The 20,993-nt window shown below is 38.9% G+C and overlaps 1 protein-coding gene across 10 annotated transcripts in view; it reads left to right on the forward strand.

The window, feature by feature from the left end:
* TCF12 (transcription factor 12) overlaps window positions 1–16,452 on the forward strand; it is a 352,686-nt gene extending 336,234 nt beyond the window's left edge. For 7 of the 10 annotated variants that reach the window (XM_081831134.1, XM_081831137.1, XM_081831135.1 and 4 more), the window contains 3 exons: window positions 3,299–3,531; window positions 10,930–11,083; window positions 14,093–16,452. In XM_081831134.1, coding sequence (XP_081687260.1) covers window positions 3,299–3,531; window positions 10,930–11,072 — 376 coding nt within the window. In that variant the 3' untranslated portion in view covers window positions 11,073–11,083; window positions 14,093–16,452. The remainder of the gene's footprint in view (window positions 1–3,298; window positions 3,532–10,929; window positions 11,084–14,092) is intronic. The other 3 variants (XM_081831136.1, XM_081831138.1, XM_081831144.1) reach the window with 1 other exon arrangement.
* The last annotated feature ends 4,541 nt before the right edge of the window (window positions 16,453–20,993 follow it).

Raw genomic sequence — 20,993 nt, forward strand, 5'->3', positions numbered from 1 at the left:
GGAGGGAAAAGCAGACTCCCGACTGAGCAGGGAGCCTAGGACCCTGGGATCATGACCTGAGCTGAAGACAGATGCTTAACTGACTGAGCCACCCAGGTGCCCCTTAATACTGTCATTCTAATATGCCTTGTACTCAGTTGTGCAGGGGCATGAAGAAGTAAAAACTGGGTCACGGAATCCAGAAACTACTCCTTTGAGGCATCTTAATTCTTTAATAGTTTAATTATTCAAATAGAATTTTAAGATAAATAATTTGCATCTTTCCTTCTTACTCATTTTCTCATCTTAAAGGTCAAAGTTCAGCAAACTTTCCACATATAGGGTAGACATTAGCTATTTTATGTTTTGTGGGCCATTGGGTCTCTGTCACAACTACTCAACTCTGCCATTATAATAAAAGCAGCCAAAGACAGTACGTAAGCAAGTGAGCATGGCTCTTTGAATAAAATTTTATGTAAGAAAACAGGGAGCCAGCTCATGGGCCATAGTTTACTGAACCCTATTATAGGTTATCAGAAATTGAGAAGGCAGTATAATAGTTTACTGATAACAGCAATGCTTAGCAATTAATGATAGTTAATAGGTTAATAACATGGTCTTTGGATAAATAAAGTTAACCTGGGATTGAATTATGGCTCCATCACATACTTGCCAAGTGACCCTGGACAAGTTATTGAAACTCTCTGAACTTTAGGTTTGTTTTTTGTTTTTTTTTTTCTCTAAAAAGAGACTTTCTATTATAGGATTCTTATGGAAATAAACTGAAAATGATGCATATAAAGCCCTTTGCACACTCTTTTGCATGCAGTAAATACCCCATAAGGTACTATAGTTACTGTTATGATGATGATAATTTAGGTATGTGGTATAGCCTTACTTCCATGGAACACTTACCTGGGTCCTTGTCATTACACTGCCACTAATTAGCTGTGTGATCCTAGGATAGTCACTGACTTCTCTGGATCTGGCAGTAGTTCTCAGCCCTAATGCACAAAATCCTGAAACATTTTAGAAATACAGATTGTCTTGGCCCCAACCCAGGCTCACTAAATCAGCATCTCCGGTAGTGGGACCTTTGAAACCTGTATTTTTCAACTGTCCCTGAAGATTCTGATGGGTGGCCACATTTGGAAACCTTTGGGCTAGATGATCTGTAAAGTTTCCTTTGAAGTAGAAGAGCTAGTGATTCTATTATAAAAGACTATTTTTATGTAATTCTTGACAATTAGCTAGTAAAAATCTATTGTGTACTTAATCTTTATTACAGTACTCAAGTTTATTGGAGCAGAGAAAACATCTATTTGTGCATATTATTTCAGGGTTCTGAGAGACTCTGCTCAGTCATTTATTTCTCATATATAAATAGAATTTTCTAAACGTTATTCCAAATCATCTCCCTCAGATGTTTTTTTTTTCTGATTACTTAATCTGTTTTCATTATAGAAATTTAGAAAATATGGAAAAGAACACAAAAATCACAAGAAACTGAACTATCAAGAATTAACTACTGTTTACTTTTTAAGGAATAGATATCCCATAAATATAGTTTAAATTGGAATTAAACTAGATATAAGTTTCATAATATCAACTTTTTTCATATAACAGTGTATTTTTAATATTTTCATCTGTCCCTAAATTTTCTCAAATGTTTTTTCCCTTGTTTTTAGCCAGCTTTATTGAGATTTAATTCACATGGAATAAAATACACTAATTTTAAGTGTACAGTTTTTGTCTTTGGACAAATGTATATGGTTTTATAACCACCACAATATTAATAATATAGAATGTTTCTACCACCCCAAAAAGTTTCCTTATGCCCCTTGGTAATCAGTACCCTTCTTCCATCCCCTGGCAGCCATTCATCTGCTTTTCCATTACTAGAGCTTTGTCTTTTCTAGAGGTTCATGTAAATCATATAGTATGTAGTCTTGTATCTGACATCTTTTACTTATTAGCATAATCTGCAGCTTAATTTTTAGACTACATAGTAGACAATTATCTGGATGTACTGTGATTTATTTAACCTGTGTCCTATTATTGGACTCCCAATTAGTTGCTAAAGTAAATAATTCTGTGATCAACTTTTTTACGTAAATTCCTCTGTACATCTCCAATTATATCCTTAGGATGAATTTCTAAAGTTGAAATTGCTGATCAAGACGTAGTGAACATTTTAAGGCTTTGGGTTCATTTTGCCAATTTGTCCTTCAAAAAAATTGTTCCAGTTGATTCATGGTTTTTTTAAGATTTTATTTATTAGAGACTGCGAGCATGCACGCAAGAGAGAGAGAACGAGAGAGAGCAGAGGGAGAGGAAGAAGCAGACTCCCCACTGAGCAGGAAGCCCAAGACCATGACCTGAGCCAAGGGCAGACGCCCAACAGACTGAGCCACCCAGGCACCCCATGACTCATGTTTTAGAATCATCACCACTGATGATATTTCTCTCTGAAACAAAAAGTAGTCATTTTCTGAGATACTTCTCTCATTCTGTGTCTTAAGCTTTTCTTCCTCCTTCTTACCAAGTGAGGAAAAAAAAAAAAAAAACATTTGAGGGAGATGATTTGTAATGTGTTTAGAAGCACAGCTTAGGCAAATTATAATACATTAGTGTACTAGGACAGTGCTTCTCAAACTTTAATGTACATATGAACCAGCCAGGGATCTTGTTAAAATGTAGCTTCCAATTCAATAGGCTTGCAATAGAACTTGAGTCTGTGTTTTTAACAAGCTCCCAGTAATGCTGATGCTGCTGATCACATTCTGAGTAGGAAGGTACTAGAATATTATGTAGTCATTCAAATTATGTTTACAAAGAGTTACACTATTATGGAGAAGTGTTTATGCTGAATGTGCAATGGAAAATGCATTTAAAAATGTATGTGGTCGGGTGCCTGGGTGACTCGGTTGAGCGTATGAATCTTAATTTCAACTCAGGTCATGATCTCAGGGTTGTGAGATCAAGCCCTGCATCATCAGGCTCCACGTTCAGTGTGGAGTCTGCTTGGGATTCTCTCTCTGCCCCTCTCTCCACTTATACATGTGTTTGTTCTCTAAATAAATAAATAAAATTTTTTTGAAAAATGTATATGATACAATCTTAACTACATATATATATGTGCATTAAAGAAAGACTGGAAAGATATATATAATCATGTTAAGTGTAACTTACTACTAATTGGTAAAATTTATAGGTAATTTTCATTTCCATCTTTATAATTTTATACAATGAGCAGGTAAGTCCTAAGTCCCTGATTTTATAGGGACTTAATAGACATTGTCGTTACTTTGTTTTCTAGCAGTACTAATGAAGATGAGGATTTGAACCCAGAACAGAAGATAGAAAGGGAGAAAGAAAGGCGGATGGCTAACAATGCTAGAGAACGTTTACGTGTGCGGGATATTAACGAGGCATTCAAAGAGCTTGGTCGAATGTGTCAGCTCCATTTAAAGAGTGAAAAACCCCAAACAAAACTCCTTATTCTTCATCAGGCCGTGGCAGTCATCCTTAGTCTAGAACAGCAAGTCAGAGGTAAGTAGGTTCAGCAAAGATATATAACTATTCTGGCTTAGGTGGGCAGACATTTCTTTTTCCACTTGCTCTTCTGCTTGGGAAGTTGTTTGTTAAGTTCAACTAGTACTTCTACCACTGCATCATCTGGATCAAGTTTTCTCTGTAGTTCTCTCACCTCTGTCTCATAATATTCGTCAGTATCTGTAGGCTTGATCCTTCCCACAAACCAGTAGAGCACAGTCCTTTGAAATGCTGCAGAGAATAGCCAGCCTCTTCTTGCTGCTCAGCATTAGTGCTTTATGTCCCTTTGTTCTTGTTCTTGTTAAGTCTGGTCTCCCACACTGTTGAATTAACCTGCCCAGACCTGTTTTCCTCCCTGCTCCTTCCTGTCTTCCCTGTTCTCTGTATGGAATTTCTCGCCTGCTTTACCCTGGGCCATCTATTAAAATGGCCTTGCTGATTAATAGGATGCCTGATCCTGGCCCCTCCTGGCTTTACTTCATATGGATGTTCTTTATACCCAGGTCAGTATGGTCTCAGGGCTTATTGGTTGATCCCTGATCAGGAATGCCATGAACTTCTTGGCCTAATATGCACTGACATGCTTGTGTGTTTCTTAGGGCAAAAGTATGGTTTATTACAGGCTTATCCACTGCTGACTCAGACAAGTGCCCCAGCTGTTTTATCTTTCAAGAAGTTTGATGGAATATTGAAGAAGCTTTGAAACTACATTTTTTGAACAAGTATTTATTGCACACCTCCTGTCTCAATTACCTATATGCTAGACCCTATCTTACCAATCAATACAAGCTTCCTGCCATTGAAAGTTTTTATGATTCAGCTTGATTTTTTTCATATACCTCATTGTCTTCTTATCCAAAGTTACGAATGTTTTATCCTAAGTCTTTTGGCAAAGAACTATAGATGTGCCCTTGGATTCCAAACCCTACCTCTACCTTCTCTTCATTAAGAACAACTCTTTCTTATTTAGTGGATGTTTATATGGGATTTTATTTAAAGATAAAATTGGAAAAGAAAAAAGAATACGAGTGAGACACTTAACAACTATAACCATGGACCCTCAGCATTGGTCACAGAAAGAACACTCTATCTAAGGAAACCAGAGTTTAGAGAACTTGAATACACTTGCAGAAAAAGTTAACCATAGTAATGAATTGATCCATCCACTTCCCTCCAGTATATTTAAATAAGAATGATGAGTAGATTACTTCATGCATAACCAATCTACCATTAAAACCAGATACTTGCTCCTATTAAGGCCCTTGGAATATCTGTAAAGGGTAAATGTTAATGAAACCTGATTTTCAAGAATGTATAGACTCCCTTGGGATGCTCATACAGACAGTCTGATTGTTGCAGCTCATCTGTGGTAGGATCAGTGGTTCCTTGAACCTTCAGTATCTGCTGTCACTTTATCAAAGTTTTTTTTTTTTTTCAATGTGTCTGACAACTTTTATCTCACTCTGAAGGCAGTGAGGCACCTGTGCTTATTGGTCCCAGTACATTCATCCTTCTGCTCTGCATACCCAAGATATTTTCTACCCTGACTCTCCCCAGCCATTTGTTGTCAAGACTCTTGTCACTACCTGGACTGTCTGGACAGCAGTGGTCCCAGAACTTATTCCTGTACAGCTTTCCTTCCCACTGTTTATTAAAGCTAGAATACGAGTCATTTGTTTTTAAAAACATTTTGTTTAATATCAGAGGTACCTACTCTCAGATCTAAGTCATCAAAATGAGAAATACCTCTGTGTTTGAAAAAAGTTGTAAACTCCACCATGCCTGGGTGGATTTTATTCATTCACTTGCAAGATTTTACTTTGTAGTGGTTCCATGTAAGTAGCTAGGACAGAAAAGCTGAGTCTGAGAAGATGTAACAGCTAAGCTCATCCAACTGCCTGATAACTTTCTGGTCACTGTTAATGGGTACTGACTTTTTTGTGCAGTTCTGGAAAGCTCTATATAAGGAGCCATTGACTGATTAGAGTTTGAACAGAATTTAAAATACACTGACTGTAACTTCAGTTAGGGGCTGCTTTCATATTCATAAAAGCCTACCTTCCTCCCATCCTCAGACTCTGGGCTTCAAAGCCCAGAGCTTTTATTTTATGTCTTTAATGTAAAAGCCTTGGGATTCATTCAAGATCCTTCTTGAAAGGCACTCTGATGGCTGTCTGTCAAAGAGGATTTAGAACCCTTCATGCAGCCCACATACCTCTGCCTTGCTATGGCAGCACCTTTATTGTTTAGTATGACCACTGTCTTCTCTGGGCATTACCTCCAGCAGTTTTGAGTTATTTGAGTAACCTGTTTACATCTGAGAGCCTTTTCATCCCTACAAGGGTTCTACCCGGCAGTCCCTGGGCCCAGCAGTTTCTGTAAAGAGGTACATTTTGTTTACATGACTACTTTGGGCATTCTCTGCACTCTTTTTCCTCACCTTCTGGTTTGGGATAGTGCTTCAAGACTGTATCTGGCTATCCACAACCTGTCATCCCTGGACAAGTGGCTTTTTCAGGAGGGCAACCAGCAGTGTATTCTGGAGAAGAGCAAGAGGAGTGGCTTCCCTTCTAAGCCTCAGATTTTGCCAGAGCACTTTTGTGCCTTGGTGCTTCACATACCAAATTCTACTTGATCCCTGCCATTGCCAGTTTAAATCTTTCCATTATGACAACTATAATGTCAACATTACAATTTTACTAATCTTCAATAGATTTTACATATTACTTTGAAGTTTGTACTCTCACCTTTACTAACGATTAGATTAGTGGTCAGACATTTCCTCCTCAAAGTTTCACATGTCTGCTCAATCAGCTTACTTCCCTTCCAGTAATAATTTAGGGACAATAGAACTATTAGGATTTTAGTTTCCTGGTCTCTTAGTAAGTTTGAAGATAAATGAGCTAAGACAGTGGTTCCCAAATCTGGCTGGTCCCAGAATCACCTGAGGCTTTTCCTTTTCCCAAATTTCCAGACCCTACCCTTAGGAGATTTTAATTTAGTTGCAGTGATACGGTAATACATAGTAGTCTTAGCATAGTCATTGATAATACTCCTTACTAAATCTTCACTGAAATGAATAAAAATAGTATTAATCCACAAGGACAGATGGGAGAAAAGATTGTAATATCCAAATCAGAGAGCAAAATATGTATGTAAGATGGAAAGCAGAGTAATGGTAATTGACTTATTTAGACAGAAGAAATTAAGTGGGGCAGGGAGGAATACCAACAGGAAGCAGATCATTTTGTCTCACAAAACTCCTAGCCCCCAAAAGGTCCTATTCTTTGGAGGTGCTAATACTGGAGAAGGCATTACCTGAAAACAGGAAGATTAACCAAAGGTCTGTCTGCTATGAAAAAATTGGATCCCTCATCAAAATATCATCAGACTTCTAGACAAATAATGCTGGATTCCAGGAGCTAGTAGGGCAGTGCCTTCAAAATTCTGAGGAAAAAATCATTTTTAACCTAGAATTCTATATCTACCCAAACCATTAATCAGAGCGTGAAGATAAAATAAAGATATTTTGGATATGCAAAGACTTTAAAATTTTACCTCCTACATACATGTTCTCAGAAAGCTTCTGGAACGTATGCTTTAGCCAAATAAGGACATAATCAATAAAGACAAAGGCATATGATCCAAGAAACAAAGAATCTAACACAAGAGAGCATCAAAAGGAGATCTCATGACAAGATCTAGTAGGCCTAGAAAATCAATGTGCCTACACATTGAAGATAGAAGATGGTGGGGCATCTGGGTGACTCAGTTGGTTAAGCTTATGACTTCAGCTCAGGTTGTGATCTCAGGGTCCTGGGATCAAGTTCCCCACTGAGTGGGGAGTCTGCTTCTCCTCTGCCCTTCCTCCTGCTTGTGCTCTCTCTGTCTCTCTCTAAAATAAATAAAATCTTTTTAAAAAAATAGAAGTTGGTTAGCTGCAGAAGAAAGAAAGGGATTTTTCCCAATTTTCTTTCCAGGGTAAGAAAATGGAATTAATAGATGAAATGATGGTATGTTTGAGATTTTGGGGTAGGGGGGGAATGTTGATAGGCATTTGTTAGATCTATTGAAGCATGGGTCAGGGGGACAAAATTAGCATTACTAGCAAATGAAAAGCAAGGCAACTATTAACTTCAGGAAAAACAAACAGTCATACAAGCAAGGAAACAGTGTAAAATTCTTGACTTGCAAGTATGTCCCCATAGTTATTATAACAAATATTTATCTAGTCATAATAATGTAAGAAGTGACTATGCAGTTAGCCAAAAATTGAGCTTTATTTTTTTTTTTAAGATTTTATTTATTTGACAGAGACGCAGCAAGAGAAGGAACACAAGCAGGGGGAGTGGGAGAGGGAGAAGCAGGCTTCTCGCTGAGCAGGGAGCCCGATGTGGGGCTCGATCCCAGGACCCCAGGATCATGACCTTAGCTGAAGGCAGACACTTAACAACTGAACCACCCAGGCACCCCAAAATTTGAGCTTTAGATACATTGAGAAGATGGTATTTTAAGAGAGCCAAGTCCTCAATTACATACCCAAAGTCAGTAATAGAATTACTGTAATTGAAATGTAGGAAAGACAATCACTTTTCATGTCCTGCAGGTAATGTCTGCTCACCTGTACATCAGGCCTTCTGGCTACTTAATACATTTGCCATGGGCTGCTCACACACACCAGAAGGTATTAAAAGACAACACTAGCATCTGCCTTTTTTGGATCAAAGCTCACTTCACATTTTCTAGAGCTTATTCTCTTGGTTCTTATATCCCTGAGTGTTCTTTGTCTGACTGACCGCGGAACTCTTGCACGATGTTGCCTAACTTGAGTTTTTGGCTCTGGTCCTCTCTAGCTATTCTGATCATGCCTGCTAAATCCTTGTGTGACACAGGGTTATAGTTAGCTAAGGGCAGTGTTTTTTATGAGATAAATGTGAACCTGTTTCAACTGGAAAACTTTCAAATCTCACTTTCTCCTCTTTGGATTTAACATGTTAATTTATACTCTCTTTTCAGTCTCTCCGGTCATTATATGAGACTGCTCCCTGCACAGCAAAGGGACATGACACCTAATAAAAGAACTCTAATTATTAGTTAGAAGTGCAGGGGCGCCTGGGTGGCTCAGTTGGTTAAGCAACTGCCTTCGGCTCGGGTCATGATCCTGGAGTCCCGGGATCGAGTCCCACATCGGCCTCCCTGCTCGGCGGGGAGTCTGCTTCTCCCTCTGATCCTCCCCCTCTCATGCTTTCTGTCTCCCATTCTCTCTCAGATAAATAAATAAAATCTTTAAAAAAAAAAAAAGTGCACATTTACTTGTTAAGAAAATAATTCCTGATATTTTTACATAATGATGAACATGGCTTTTTATTTTACTACTTACCCTAATAATAAGTGTGTACCTTTCTTTCTTCATTGATCTTCCTCATAGTTGAAGAGCCTTTATGTCTTTTCCTAAATGCAGGGGCTGAGAAAATAAGAACTCTAAAATGAAATTTTATCATTGTGCATGAGTAACAGTCAATAGAATCAGCTGAGTTAACCATAATAAAGTCTTTTGTCTACTTTTTTTAAACTCAGAAGTGACTATAAATATGTATTGTAAATGCATGTTCAAATACATTTTACTTGGCTTAGAAGAAATACATAAAAAAAGAAGAGACCTGCTGTGTTGCATTCAGCTGGCCATTTCAAGAAAATCTAACAAAATTCACAACTTCTGCAAAATATGGTTTTCATTATAGACTAACTTTTTTCCAGTTTTTTTCTTTAAAGATTTTATTTTTTTTATTTTTTATTTTTATTTTTTTTTTCTTTAAAGATTTTAAGTAGTCTCTACACCCAGCATGGGACTTAAACTTATGACACCAAGATCAGGAGTCGTATGCTCCACCACTTGAACCAGCCAGGTGCCCCAAGATTTTATTTTATTTTATTTTTAAAGATTTTATTTATTTATTTGATAGCAAGAGAGGGAACACAAGCAGGGGGAGTGGGAGAGGGAGAAGCAGGCTTCCCGCCGAGCAGGGAGCCTGATGCGGGGCTCGATCCCAGGACCATGACCTGAGCCGAAGGCAGACGCCTAATGACTGAGCCACCCAGGCGCTCCCCCAAGATTTTATTTTAAAGCAATCTCCACACCCAGTGTGTGGCTTGAACCCACCACCCCGAGATCAAGAGTCCCATGCTCTACTGACTGAGCCAGCCAGGCACCCCTTCATTACAGACTAATTTTAAGTGATCCTTTTATATTACATTCATTAGGACATTTTTAATCAGTTCATAAAAATACATATAACAACTTTTCACTTTTATGATATTACCAGAAACAAAAAATGAACCAGAAGCTGTCATGGGTTAGATATCTTGTGCTTAAAACTCATTTAAGGGGGCAACCTGGGTAGCTCAGATGGTTAGGCATCTGCCTTCGGCTCAGGTCATGATCTCCAGGTCCTGGGATTGAGCTGCAAGTCGGGGTCTGCTTCTGCCTCTACCCCTGCTCATGCTCTCTCTCTCTCTCTCTCTATCTTTCTGTCTCAGATGAATAAATAAAAGCTTTAAAAATAAATACATACATACATACTCATTTAAGGAAAAGATACCATGAAAAATAATTCCCAAGTGGATTTTGATCCAGTGGGTCTCCAGTCCAATGGCTTTTCTTTCCCTTTATTTCACATAGAAAGACCCCCTACTCTTGAAAATGCCCACTTCAAAAATTCCATCTAGTTGTCTCTGCTATCTTATATACAAAGCAGTAGAGAAGGTTTTTATCACCCTTTTAATCACACCTCTAGCAGTAGAAAGAACCATTCAATCATCTCGTTCTACATATAAAAGTAGAAAAGCAAGGTAATATGCCAGCTACCTCTCTCCCTTGAGGAGTTGGCACATTTTTTATAGAGGAATGGCTGTGGGTATCTATTTTATCATTTTCTAAGCTGATAAAATTCTATAAAGCACAGATGTCTCTCTCCAGGTACATAAGAGAATGTCAGCATTCATATCAATCCAATGTACCATATCTTAGGACACTGAGGAGATTTGGTAGACTAACAACAACACTTGCCAAAATGTTTGAGTAAAGCAGTAAAAGAACTGCCTTTACCTTTAGATGTTGATGTAGATCAAAGCAAACCCTAGAAGACTACATCAGAAGCAGAATAAGAAGAAAACACCAAATACTCACTAAAAAACATAAGCTTAGAGGCTTATTTAATCTGAGGGTTTATGTAAGCACATCATTGTTGCCTCTGTGTAATGTTATTCAGTGTGGGAATGAAATTGCAGAGAGTGGTAATCCCCATAGAAAGAAAACATAACAATTTGTTCAGTTTAAGACCTAAGAGTCCCTAATTCCTAACTTATAACGATAAAAATTATTTTTCCCTGTTTCAGAGAGGAACCTTAACCCCAAAGCAGCCTGCCTTAAGAGAAGGGAAGAAGAAAAAGTTTCTGCCGTATCGGCAGAGCCGCCAACCACACTGCCAGGAACCCATCCTGGGCTTAGTGAAACTACCAACCCTATGGGTCATATGTAAACATCAGCCAGGTAAGTATGGGAATGAAAAGGAAGTGCAAGGAAATTACCTGGTTCATCTTAAACTAAGCTAGAACTTTTGAATAGAATTCTCTGGTGGCAGTGGTCATGCTAAAGGTTACAGGTAATTTGAAATCCCAACAGTTTACCTTTCTGTTGTATAACCATACTTAGAGAGCCAATGTCCTTTAAAATCAAATTACTATTCAAAGTGTGATAGTATCTTATAATTTACAAAGAATTTTGGGTTCTCCTGCTCTGGATCATCATGTATATGCTCTCACATGAATACTACTCTGATCCAGGAAGAAAATAGTGCAATGACTAATCTGTCAAATAACTTTGCTACCACTCATAGTCCTCATTCTCAACCAGTTTTCTCTTAACCATCTACCTCTTCTTGTCATTAAATCTTTATTCACAAAAGAGTTACTGCTTGCTTCCATTTGGATCAACAATGCATTTTCTCTCATAAGCATGTAAGCATATCAGTTACACCTTCTGGAATCTACTAATGAATGTAAAGGTATTACATCTGATAGAACCACAGTGCCCTTCTCTCTGGAATTTTACATGTTGAAAAACTGTTTTTATCTTTCCCTTAATGGATTAAACACAGGTCACTTTCTTACGATTTTTTGTTTAACAGTGTGACAAGGGTAATATGAGGTTGTTGCCCAAGCAGTTAATGTGAATCATCTTTTTTCTTAAAGATATACATTTACATGATCTATAACAACCTAAATTGTAGTTATTATGTAGGTGGCAGAAGTTAATATAGAATGTAATTAAATATTTTAACTAGCAGCATGGATTAGAAATACATCTGGGAACTTCATTTTTATAATCTGCCTGCAGCAGTGTGTAGTTCTTTTCCCAATTTCATCAGCATGTTAAAAGCAGTAAATAAAAGTGAATGAATGGGAGGTGTGGAGCACAAAAAAAATATCAAGTGCAATTTCATTTGGTCAGCTTTATAGCTATCTCATTCTGAGCTGAAAATCTGGAATTTGGTATTTTGTAAACTACAACATAACTGCCCTTTTCCTGAAGAATTTGGTTCCTACCACCTCTGTATATATCATTCCTAAGATCAAACTAGACCAAAACTGAAGAGTTAGTTTGGGGACAAAAGGAAGAAGGGTTAATGTGATTAAGTGTCCGTTATACTTGTCACACTAGCACACTGGAGAAAACTAACCCACCTCCCCCACAAAACAATACCCAGCAACCTAAAAGATTATGCAAGTCAAAGAGACTTCAGGCAAGAGTTAACTTACAGTTCCTTTAAAACTCATGTCACTGTTTCATATTTTGTGGAAAATATAGAATATCATGAAAAGATAGATATTTTTGTTCAAAAATAGACTTTAACGTTTTAAAATAAAAACATGCTATTGTTTTTCAATGTTTCTAAGTTGGCAACTCATTTTAAAGAAGAGTGATGAGGTAACTTGTTAATGCCACTATGTTTCATAGCCACCGGGCTATGAAAAGAGCACTTGATGTTGAGTTGTCACATTTATCACAGAGCCTCTGTCTTTCTTTAGTTGTACCCATTTCCTCTTACTCTCTTCCTGGTCTCTCTCCCTACCTCACATCTCTCTCCCTCCCCTGTTTACTTCCTGTTCTTTTACTGCTTCTATATCTAATACTGCTTTTATGTCTCTACCCTTATCTCAAGAATGAGGAAATTCCACCACTTAAGTTAAAATTAAACCTGGGCATTCTCACCTATCAAAAAGAGATGAAGAATCCTTTAAAAAAAAAAGTTTCAGGGTTATAAGAAATGTAGCAAATTTACTTGGTTCCATAAAATTTCATAGGTTAAGTGTTTATTATCTTAACATATGTTTTAACGGTTGCTAATTTCAAAAAGGTGGTTGTCTGGTTTCACCTTATAACTTTCGGTTCTTTATAGAACCGAATAACAGATTAAAAACCAGCAAAAGACTGGGCAGCAGGAAAATGACTGCTAGAACCAAAATGGCTGATAAAGGATCACAGAATGACTGACTATAAAAGCACAGAATTTGCCACCACATGATACAAGGCCAGGTAGCTTTGAATATCTGTTATCCATTTCTAAGAGCATAACTCTATTATAAAACAATACTGTGGTTATTGTTTAATAAAGAAGTGAAAGGTATGATTCTTCGTAAAATTACTATTATCAAAAGTGGCTAAAATGGAAAATTTCAGTGTTTACTACTATGTAAATTGAGACTTTTAAGTGTATAAAATTTGTACTAATACCAGTAAAGTTTAATCATTCATTCATTCATTGAACAAACATTTATTGAGGACCTTCTGTGAACCAGGAGCAGGAACCATTGTGAAAACAAATACCAGGGGTGCCTGGGTAGCTCAGTCATTAAGCGTCTGCCTTGGGATCAGGTCATGGTCCCAGGGTCCTGGGATCGAGCCCCGCATCGGGCTCCTTGCTCTGCGGGAAGCCTGCTTCTCCCTCTTCCACTCCCCCTGCTTATGTTCCCTCTCTCGCTGTCTCTCTCTGTCAGATAAATAAATAAAATCGTAAAAAAAAAAAAAAGAAAAGAAAACAAATACCAAATGGTCCTGCCTTCAGAAACTTTCAGTTTAGAGAAGGTGTAAACTATTAAGACATTATGGTAGACTAGATGTATCAGTCTTTACCATTGTCTCTCCATTGAAAAATGGATGAGTGGAACCTCAGAGCTCAGGTATTGGCAACTTGAATGTTGCCAAAATAGAAGTTTGCATAATTGCCCCAGCTGTTGTATAATCCTATATCTTGTGATTTCTATGATCACATGATCTCCTTTACAAATCTTACCACACTATTTCAATTACACCTTAAAAGAAATTCTGAAGCTCTTTTATAAGTCATTTAGCAGACTGCTAATTTAGTATAAACCTGGGTATAAATGAGGAATATCAATATCAACTTGTTTTTTTCTGTTGTTTTTTCTGGGGAGGTATTTATTTTTAATGATGATGTCCTAACTGGTTCTGTTCTTTCCCTTGGCTCTCCTGCCACAGTTCCAGAGTTATCAGTAGGCTAGATAGAAGGTGACCTCTCCTCATAAGGACTTGGACAACTCAGATTATCTGAAGACACAAACCTGCTAGGAGGGAGAAGAAAAAACAAAACACTTGAAGCAAGAAACTCAAATGTAATCCTACGATCAAAGCAACTGGTCAACACTTCCATCAGAAGTGAAGATAGGAAGCTCATCAGATAGAACGTCAGCCCATGAAATGTTTGCAGCATATCACTTTGTTGCAAGCAGTGTGTCGCTTCTGCACAATCAGAGACTGTCTCGATCTCTCCACTCATCGTGGAAGTTGCCTTGTGCCTAAACTGAATTGACAAATGCATTGTAACTACAAATTTTATTTATTGTTATGGAACTGTAAGGTCTACATATAAAGGGAAAAAGTTAATGTGGAAAGCTGATCTAAACTCAGCTGATGCCAGCATTCGTTAAAGCTGTTCACGTGCAGAACAAAGCAGTGACAACCATTGGCCCTTAGCATTCCCGGCATACCTATTAGTGTCTTAAAAAGGAAGGGAAAAGTCTTTTGTTTGCCCTCTCCTATCCTTTTGCCATATGAATAGTGTTTTCCATGAAATAGGAAAATATTACTTGGTATAGCATTTCTTTCGCTCTCATTTTTTCATTCATTTTTATTTTCTCTTTGTGGGTGTTATATTTGGTCTCTGAATCTGAATAGTTTATGGTCACAATCCAGAATCCTCATGTAGTCCTATGTGCTTTGCATATTTACCTTACAAAGATCAACAGAGACCATCTGTGACCATAGCCTAGCTAAGATTTTAAAGGGGGAAATTTTGTCCCCTAGATTTTCCCCAAAATAAACATTGCTTTATTTCTAATAATAACCAAGACTTTTCAAGCTTCTAGATTTCATAGTAAAGCTTGTAATAGCAAGAGTGTAAATTACAAGGGAAGAATCTACTTCTTAGAAATTGCTTTGTTTTCCAAGCAGTAAGTACTACATATAGTACTTGTAAAGTGTTAGCTGTAAAGTAAGCACAAAAATGGATTTAAAATACAAAGAAGATTTTCAGGCTGTGATTATGGTGACCGTAACAAAACCCAGTAGTCACCAAGGCAGGTATGTGATAAATGACCACACCACTCTGAGGCTAATTACCAAACGGAATACAAGAGCAATGGTCACCTGTGTTTCCTTATCCTCGCCTTTATTTCTCTATCACTTGGATGGCTGGTCAATGGGGAGGAATTCAGTGGGTGATTTAATCAACCACAAACCATCTGCCCCCGTCCCAAGAAGATGAGCCAGATTAGCCGTAAACTAGTGCTTGTCAGTCCATCTTAGCACCGTACATTAAGGCACCCCTCTGTTTCTAATCCTTCAGAGTTGTTTTTTAAGATATCATAATCACTTTGAACTTCCATGAAATCTGTCTTCCACCACAACAGCCCTGGGAGAGAAAAACATACTAAACAAGGTTGTCTTGGCTTAATAATTCCTTATGGCCAGTATCAACAAAGGCAGTCAGCACACAGAAGAAAGGACCCAAATCACTCTGTAACTTTAAAGATTTCTGTTAATTTGAAAGAACAAAAACAGTTACGACAGGACTTTCACATCCTCCAATCAGGATGATTCCTAACGAATCTGTCTTTTGTGAACTTAGTGGACTTTTTGGTTACTTTAATTTGCATATATTCTCCAATTACATCAGACTCTATCTGTGGCCTTGTTCTTCATTTCAGTGTTAATCAGCTAAACAGAAGTTGTTGCTTATGATGTGTGAGTGAGCATACGCCACTGCCTGGCCTTTTTTTCTTCAGAGCTTGTTGTCTTTTTCGCTATATTAGACTTTGCAGTATGCCCAGAAGCTTTCCTTCATAAAATAGAAAGAAAAAACATTTGGCTTATTTTTCACTGTAGCTAGTCTTTTATACAATAATCTTGTAAGAAAATTTCTTGAATTCTAAATATTACTCTTTCTAGATTTTTGAAATCGAAAAGTTTTCAGTAAAAAGTTTCTTACTTTATTTTATTATATTAGGTAGTAAAAATGTAGGGTTATTTACCATAACCTGTTCATTAATATCAGAAATTTACAATAGCATTTTAAGACCATAGTAGGATTCTAGCATACCGTGTAGTACCTATGGAGTATTGTAAGAGCTAATTGTCCGAGATGAATTGCTTCTCATCTTGTTCTCCAGTTTCCATTGTTGGTTTATTGCAGATTTGTATCCTGTGTCAAATTCAAGGTATTATTGATAAACCTTTTCAACCAGCAGCAAGAAGTTCAAAATTTTTTCTGTCACTGTAACAGAAAACACAATATGTATATAACATTTATGTAGCAATAAATGTGCCATCTTTTTTTTTAACATAGTAAACTAGTGAGTTTTTTACATTCCTCTCTTAAAGAATAATGCATTTTGTTCTCTTCTCCATCTCATTCCTCCCACACTGCTTTTCTTTTTTTCCTCCAGCTTTATAGAGATATAATTGACATTATAACATTGTGTAAGTTTAAGGTGGACGATACTATGATTTGAGATCTGTATATATTGCAAAATGACTACCATAGTAAGGTTAGTTAACATACCTAGCACCTCACATAATTGCTTTTTTGTGTGTGTGGTGAGAATTTTTAAGGCTTACAGTGCTTTTCATAATCTGCATTATCTATATTATCTGGGAAGCCCGTCAGGACAGAATCAGGCTTGTGGAACTAAGTTGGTAATCTACTTTGTAGTTGCCCTGGCTTGTGTATTTCTCCCCTTGCCCTCTCTACGGATAGTGGCCTTTCAGCCTTTTTCTGAAGGTTGACCAAACAGTGATTAGTAGTTAAAATCTGCTCTCTTGCAGATCGAGAGAAAAGCGAAGATGGAAAAACACTCAAACGAGGCTTTTCAAATTAACATTTTTCAAAATTCTTCACGTTTTATATTCCTTTTCTTACAAAAAGCCTCTGTCGTAAGTAGAGACTGGTATTATTTACTGTTTTCAGATGAAAATTTCTGTTTTCATCTAGGTTTTCACACAATGCCACCCACCCATCACCACCAAAAATATGCATAGAGACTATCCATGAGGACTTAATGCCAAGCAAGAACCTGAGACAAACTGTAGACAAACTTTTTTGGACAAACTTTCGGTAATGTAGGGCCTGTGTGTAAGAGACCCATGGTTGTGATCACACCCTCTTGGGATCCTGGCAAATTGCTTCTCTTGGTTAATTGTAAAGACCACTGTTCACACTGGAGGCCCAACAGATCATTTTACTAATTGTGGGATATGGTGAAAGCAATTAAACATTGTACTTTGATTTCTCTTTATACAAAACAGTGAAGTAAATAAAAAGCTCTAAGAAGAAAATACAGAATGTTAGAGCTGAAATGACATCTAGACACCATCTCATCAACTGCCTCATTAATAGATTCTAGAAACTGAGGCCCAGAGAGGTTGTATGTCTCCCAAGAGCACATGATCAGTAACAGATCAAGACATTTAAAACTTCGACAAAATCTCCCTGCCTTTCTTTTCCTTTCTCTCTTTATCGATGTTTAGGCCAATTTTATTCAGTGGCTTTGTTTTTGCTTCCTCTACCACATTTTTTTCTCTCTTGTTTTTCCTCTCCTCTGGTTCCTATATTTTTTTCTTCTATGGAAACTCAAAGTTTGAATCACATCATGTGTAAATGCGTGTGTACTGTTTGTGTGCATAAAGATTAAAGAGTATTAGCTTTGGCATCAAACAGTCCTCAGTTCAAATCCAAGCTCATCTAATTAGCTCCATTTCCTCACCTGAAAAAATGGAGATAGGTATTAGAATTGTGTAAGTATTGAAAGAAACAATGTATGGAAAGCTCTTACCACGGTTCCTTTCACATAAGTACTCAATAAATGATAAATATTTTTTAAATAAATAATAGCTTTCCTTAAAACCAGCTCCCAGGATGATTCCTCATTAGGCATCCTGTGAGAGGTAATGGTGGTCCAGTCAACCCCAAGAGATGTTGACCCATCTTTGCAGTGGTCTACATTCTTTTGGGGCAATCCAAAGAAACATTTATTTTCAGCACCCTCCTATGGCTACAATTTATGAGGACTATTTTTTAAGCCTTCACATTTTAAGAGCGAGCCAGTAGGCTTTGGCCGGTCACATTGTGCGAGTTGGCAGCTGTGTCAGTTTGGGTCCTCAGGAAGCAGATGCCAACATGGAGTTAGAGGAATTTGTTAGGGGTAGTACCAGCGGGAAACAAAAGGGAAAGGAATCAGGCATAGTCAGGGAATGGCCTTACCATGATGCAGGTCTGACATCTGAAAGAAGAAGAGAAGGAAAAAGGATTAGGAAGGAAGAGCCTCAGGCTGCCTCGAGAAAGTCCCGAGCAGTCCGATGGAGTCCACGAAGATTGCTCATTGAGGGTCTTGCGTTGTGCAGAAATGGTAAGGTAGGACTGTCCCTGTTGTGGCCAGCCATTTCCTGGGAGTCACCTGGGAAGACAGAGCTCAGGAACACAGCAGCAAAGGTGCTGCCCCTGGATGCTGACCACCAACTCCCCCGACAGGTTCTCCCTCGAGGGGAGATGGAGATGGCCCGCCACAGCTTCCACAGCACCTCACTGCTATTTCCTACAAACTGGCAAAACCCAGAGGGTTTGCAGAGCAGTCGCTGGGACCATAGCTCATCGCAACAGGCTGATCAGTATTTGAAAAACTGCCATTCCACATTCAAGTAAACCTACACTTGTTACTGAGAAGGATGAACCCCATTCCTCCATTATTGTGAGCTGTGATACAGACTGGTGAATTTCTTCAGGTTGCTGTGTCCAGTGTTCTGATGTTCAGGGGACATTGTGATAATCCCTGCCGACTGGATGGGCATCTTTGTAGCCACCTGGATTTGGAAGGCTACAGTGTGCCCTCATCTTTTTGGGGTGTTCCCCTATGAGTGCCCCCAGCCCCAGGAGCTCTTACTCTGCCCTATACTGGGCATGCATGTCCATGGGACTAGAAATAACCTTCCTGTCTTCTTTTTCTTTCCCTCTTAAATCAATTATTCCAGAAGGCAACCCGAAAGGGTTTTTCTGTTTCCTGTGGCCTAGACCGCCAGGCTTTTTTTTTTTTTTTTAAGATAATTTACTCAGTTATTTGAGAGAGCATGAGCAGGGGGGAGGAACAGACTCCCTGCTGAGTAGGGAGCCCGACGTGGGGCTCGATCCCAGGACCCCAAGATCATGACCCGAGCCAAAGGCAGACACACTCAACCAACTTAGCCACCTAGGGACCCCCTAGACCTCCAGTCTTTTCCAAAAACTGATACGGGGTACTGCTGCATGCTGCCAGGTTCTCCTTTCTCACTACTGAGGGTCGATGCTCCACTAGACAGAGGCCTTGCTAAAGTCTCCAGGCTCTCTCAGCCTTTTATCCTTAGGCACTGTAAACACAATGCCCCAGGCCTCCAAGCCTGTGAAAACATTTGCAACCTGAAAAAAATATTATGGAGCTAAAAGGTAAAAAACTGCAAAAAATGGGGGCACCTGGGTGGCTCAGTCCATTAAGCATCCAACTCTTGATTTTGGCTTAGGGTTGTGGTCTCAGGGTCCTGAGATGGAGCCTGGTGTTGGGCTCCATACTCAGCGGGAAGTCTGCTCGAGATTTGCTCTCTCCTCTCCCTCTGCCCCTCCCCTTACCCCCATGGCATGAGCTTGCTCGCTCTCTCAAAAAAAAATTAAACTGCAAAAATGAAAGTAATTTTAAAAGTTACCTCAAAATTTCATAGCAAAGTAAAGTTACTTTTCAATGTGGGATTTGAGCTCACTTTAATGTATTTGTTTGGGGGGGTGGTTTATAAGATTTTATTTTTAAGCAATCTCTACACCCAACTTGGTGCTCAAACTCACAACCCTGAGATCAAGAGTCACATCTCTACCAGCTGAGCCAGGCAGGCACCCCTTAACATATTTGATACGATAGAGACTAGGATTTCAAAGGTCATAAAACCATTTTGGGTTTCTTCAATTCCAGTCTCTTTCAGTTACCACTTTTTCTTCTCTGTTTCTTGATTATCTCCTTGGGAAGAAACAGAACACTTGTCTTCCCCTCTTGGAGCAAAGCCCATCTCTGTATCCTGAAGATCTAACCTAGTGCCTAGGCCATTAGGACCCCCAGGGACAGCACAGATTTTTTTTAGAAGCTCTAAACAGACCCCTTTTCCCCTGCTCCCAGGCAGGATCCCTAGGGACCCTATGAGTTTTGGGGGTTTTTTTGTTTGGTTTTTTTTTTTTTTTGCTTTCTCCCATTTCCCTGGCCTTCAACAGCCCTTTTTTTTCTTCAAGCCCGAGTCTCTTCTCGACCGTTGGTCCTTGATGGGCCAAGGTGGCAGCCCCGTGTTGGGAGCAGGCTGTGGCAGGGCCTCTGGACCACCTTGACCTGAAATATGACCCAGTCATTTGCCATGATGGTTTTTCTCCATCTTCTGAGTGCTCCCAGTGACCACCCTCGCAGCTCGGAGAAATTGGATGGTGTCTCAAAGCACAGTAATGAAGCTCCAACCTCTGCCTTGTAGGGCCTCGGGCATTTGAAAGCCCTGCCCCATGGGGGCCACCTCACACTCAAAGGTGCAGGCTAGAGGATCCTCTTTCCTGACACCTCCATCCCGTCAGACTGGGCCACCACACCTACTCATTGCAGGCCTCCCCCAGGCCATTCCACCTCATCCTCATTAAAGCCTGTGCTGAAAGGGGCAGGGTTGTTTTTCAGATTCTCAGCAGTGAGTTATTGATCAACGCTGATAGTGTGAGGAGCTTGATCTCACCCCGGGCTGGCAGAGATTAATTAGCTTGATTCCCAAGCATAATTCCTAATTAGGCATAGGAAGAAAAGAAAGAAAACACAAAGGAACTATTCTTTCCCGAGAACCA

Source organism: Leptonychotes weddellii, chromosome 9, assembly GCF_054177405.1.
Source record: "Leptonychotes weddellii isolate Sample4059 chromosome 9, ASM5417740v2, whole genome shotgun sequence".
NCBI lineage: Eukaryota > Metazoa > Chordata > Mammalia > Carnivora > Phocidae > Leptonychotes > Leptonychotes weddellii.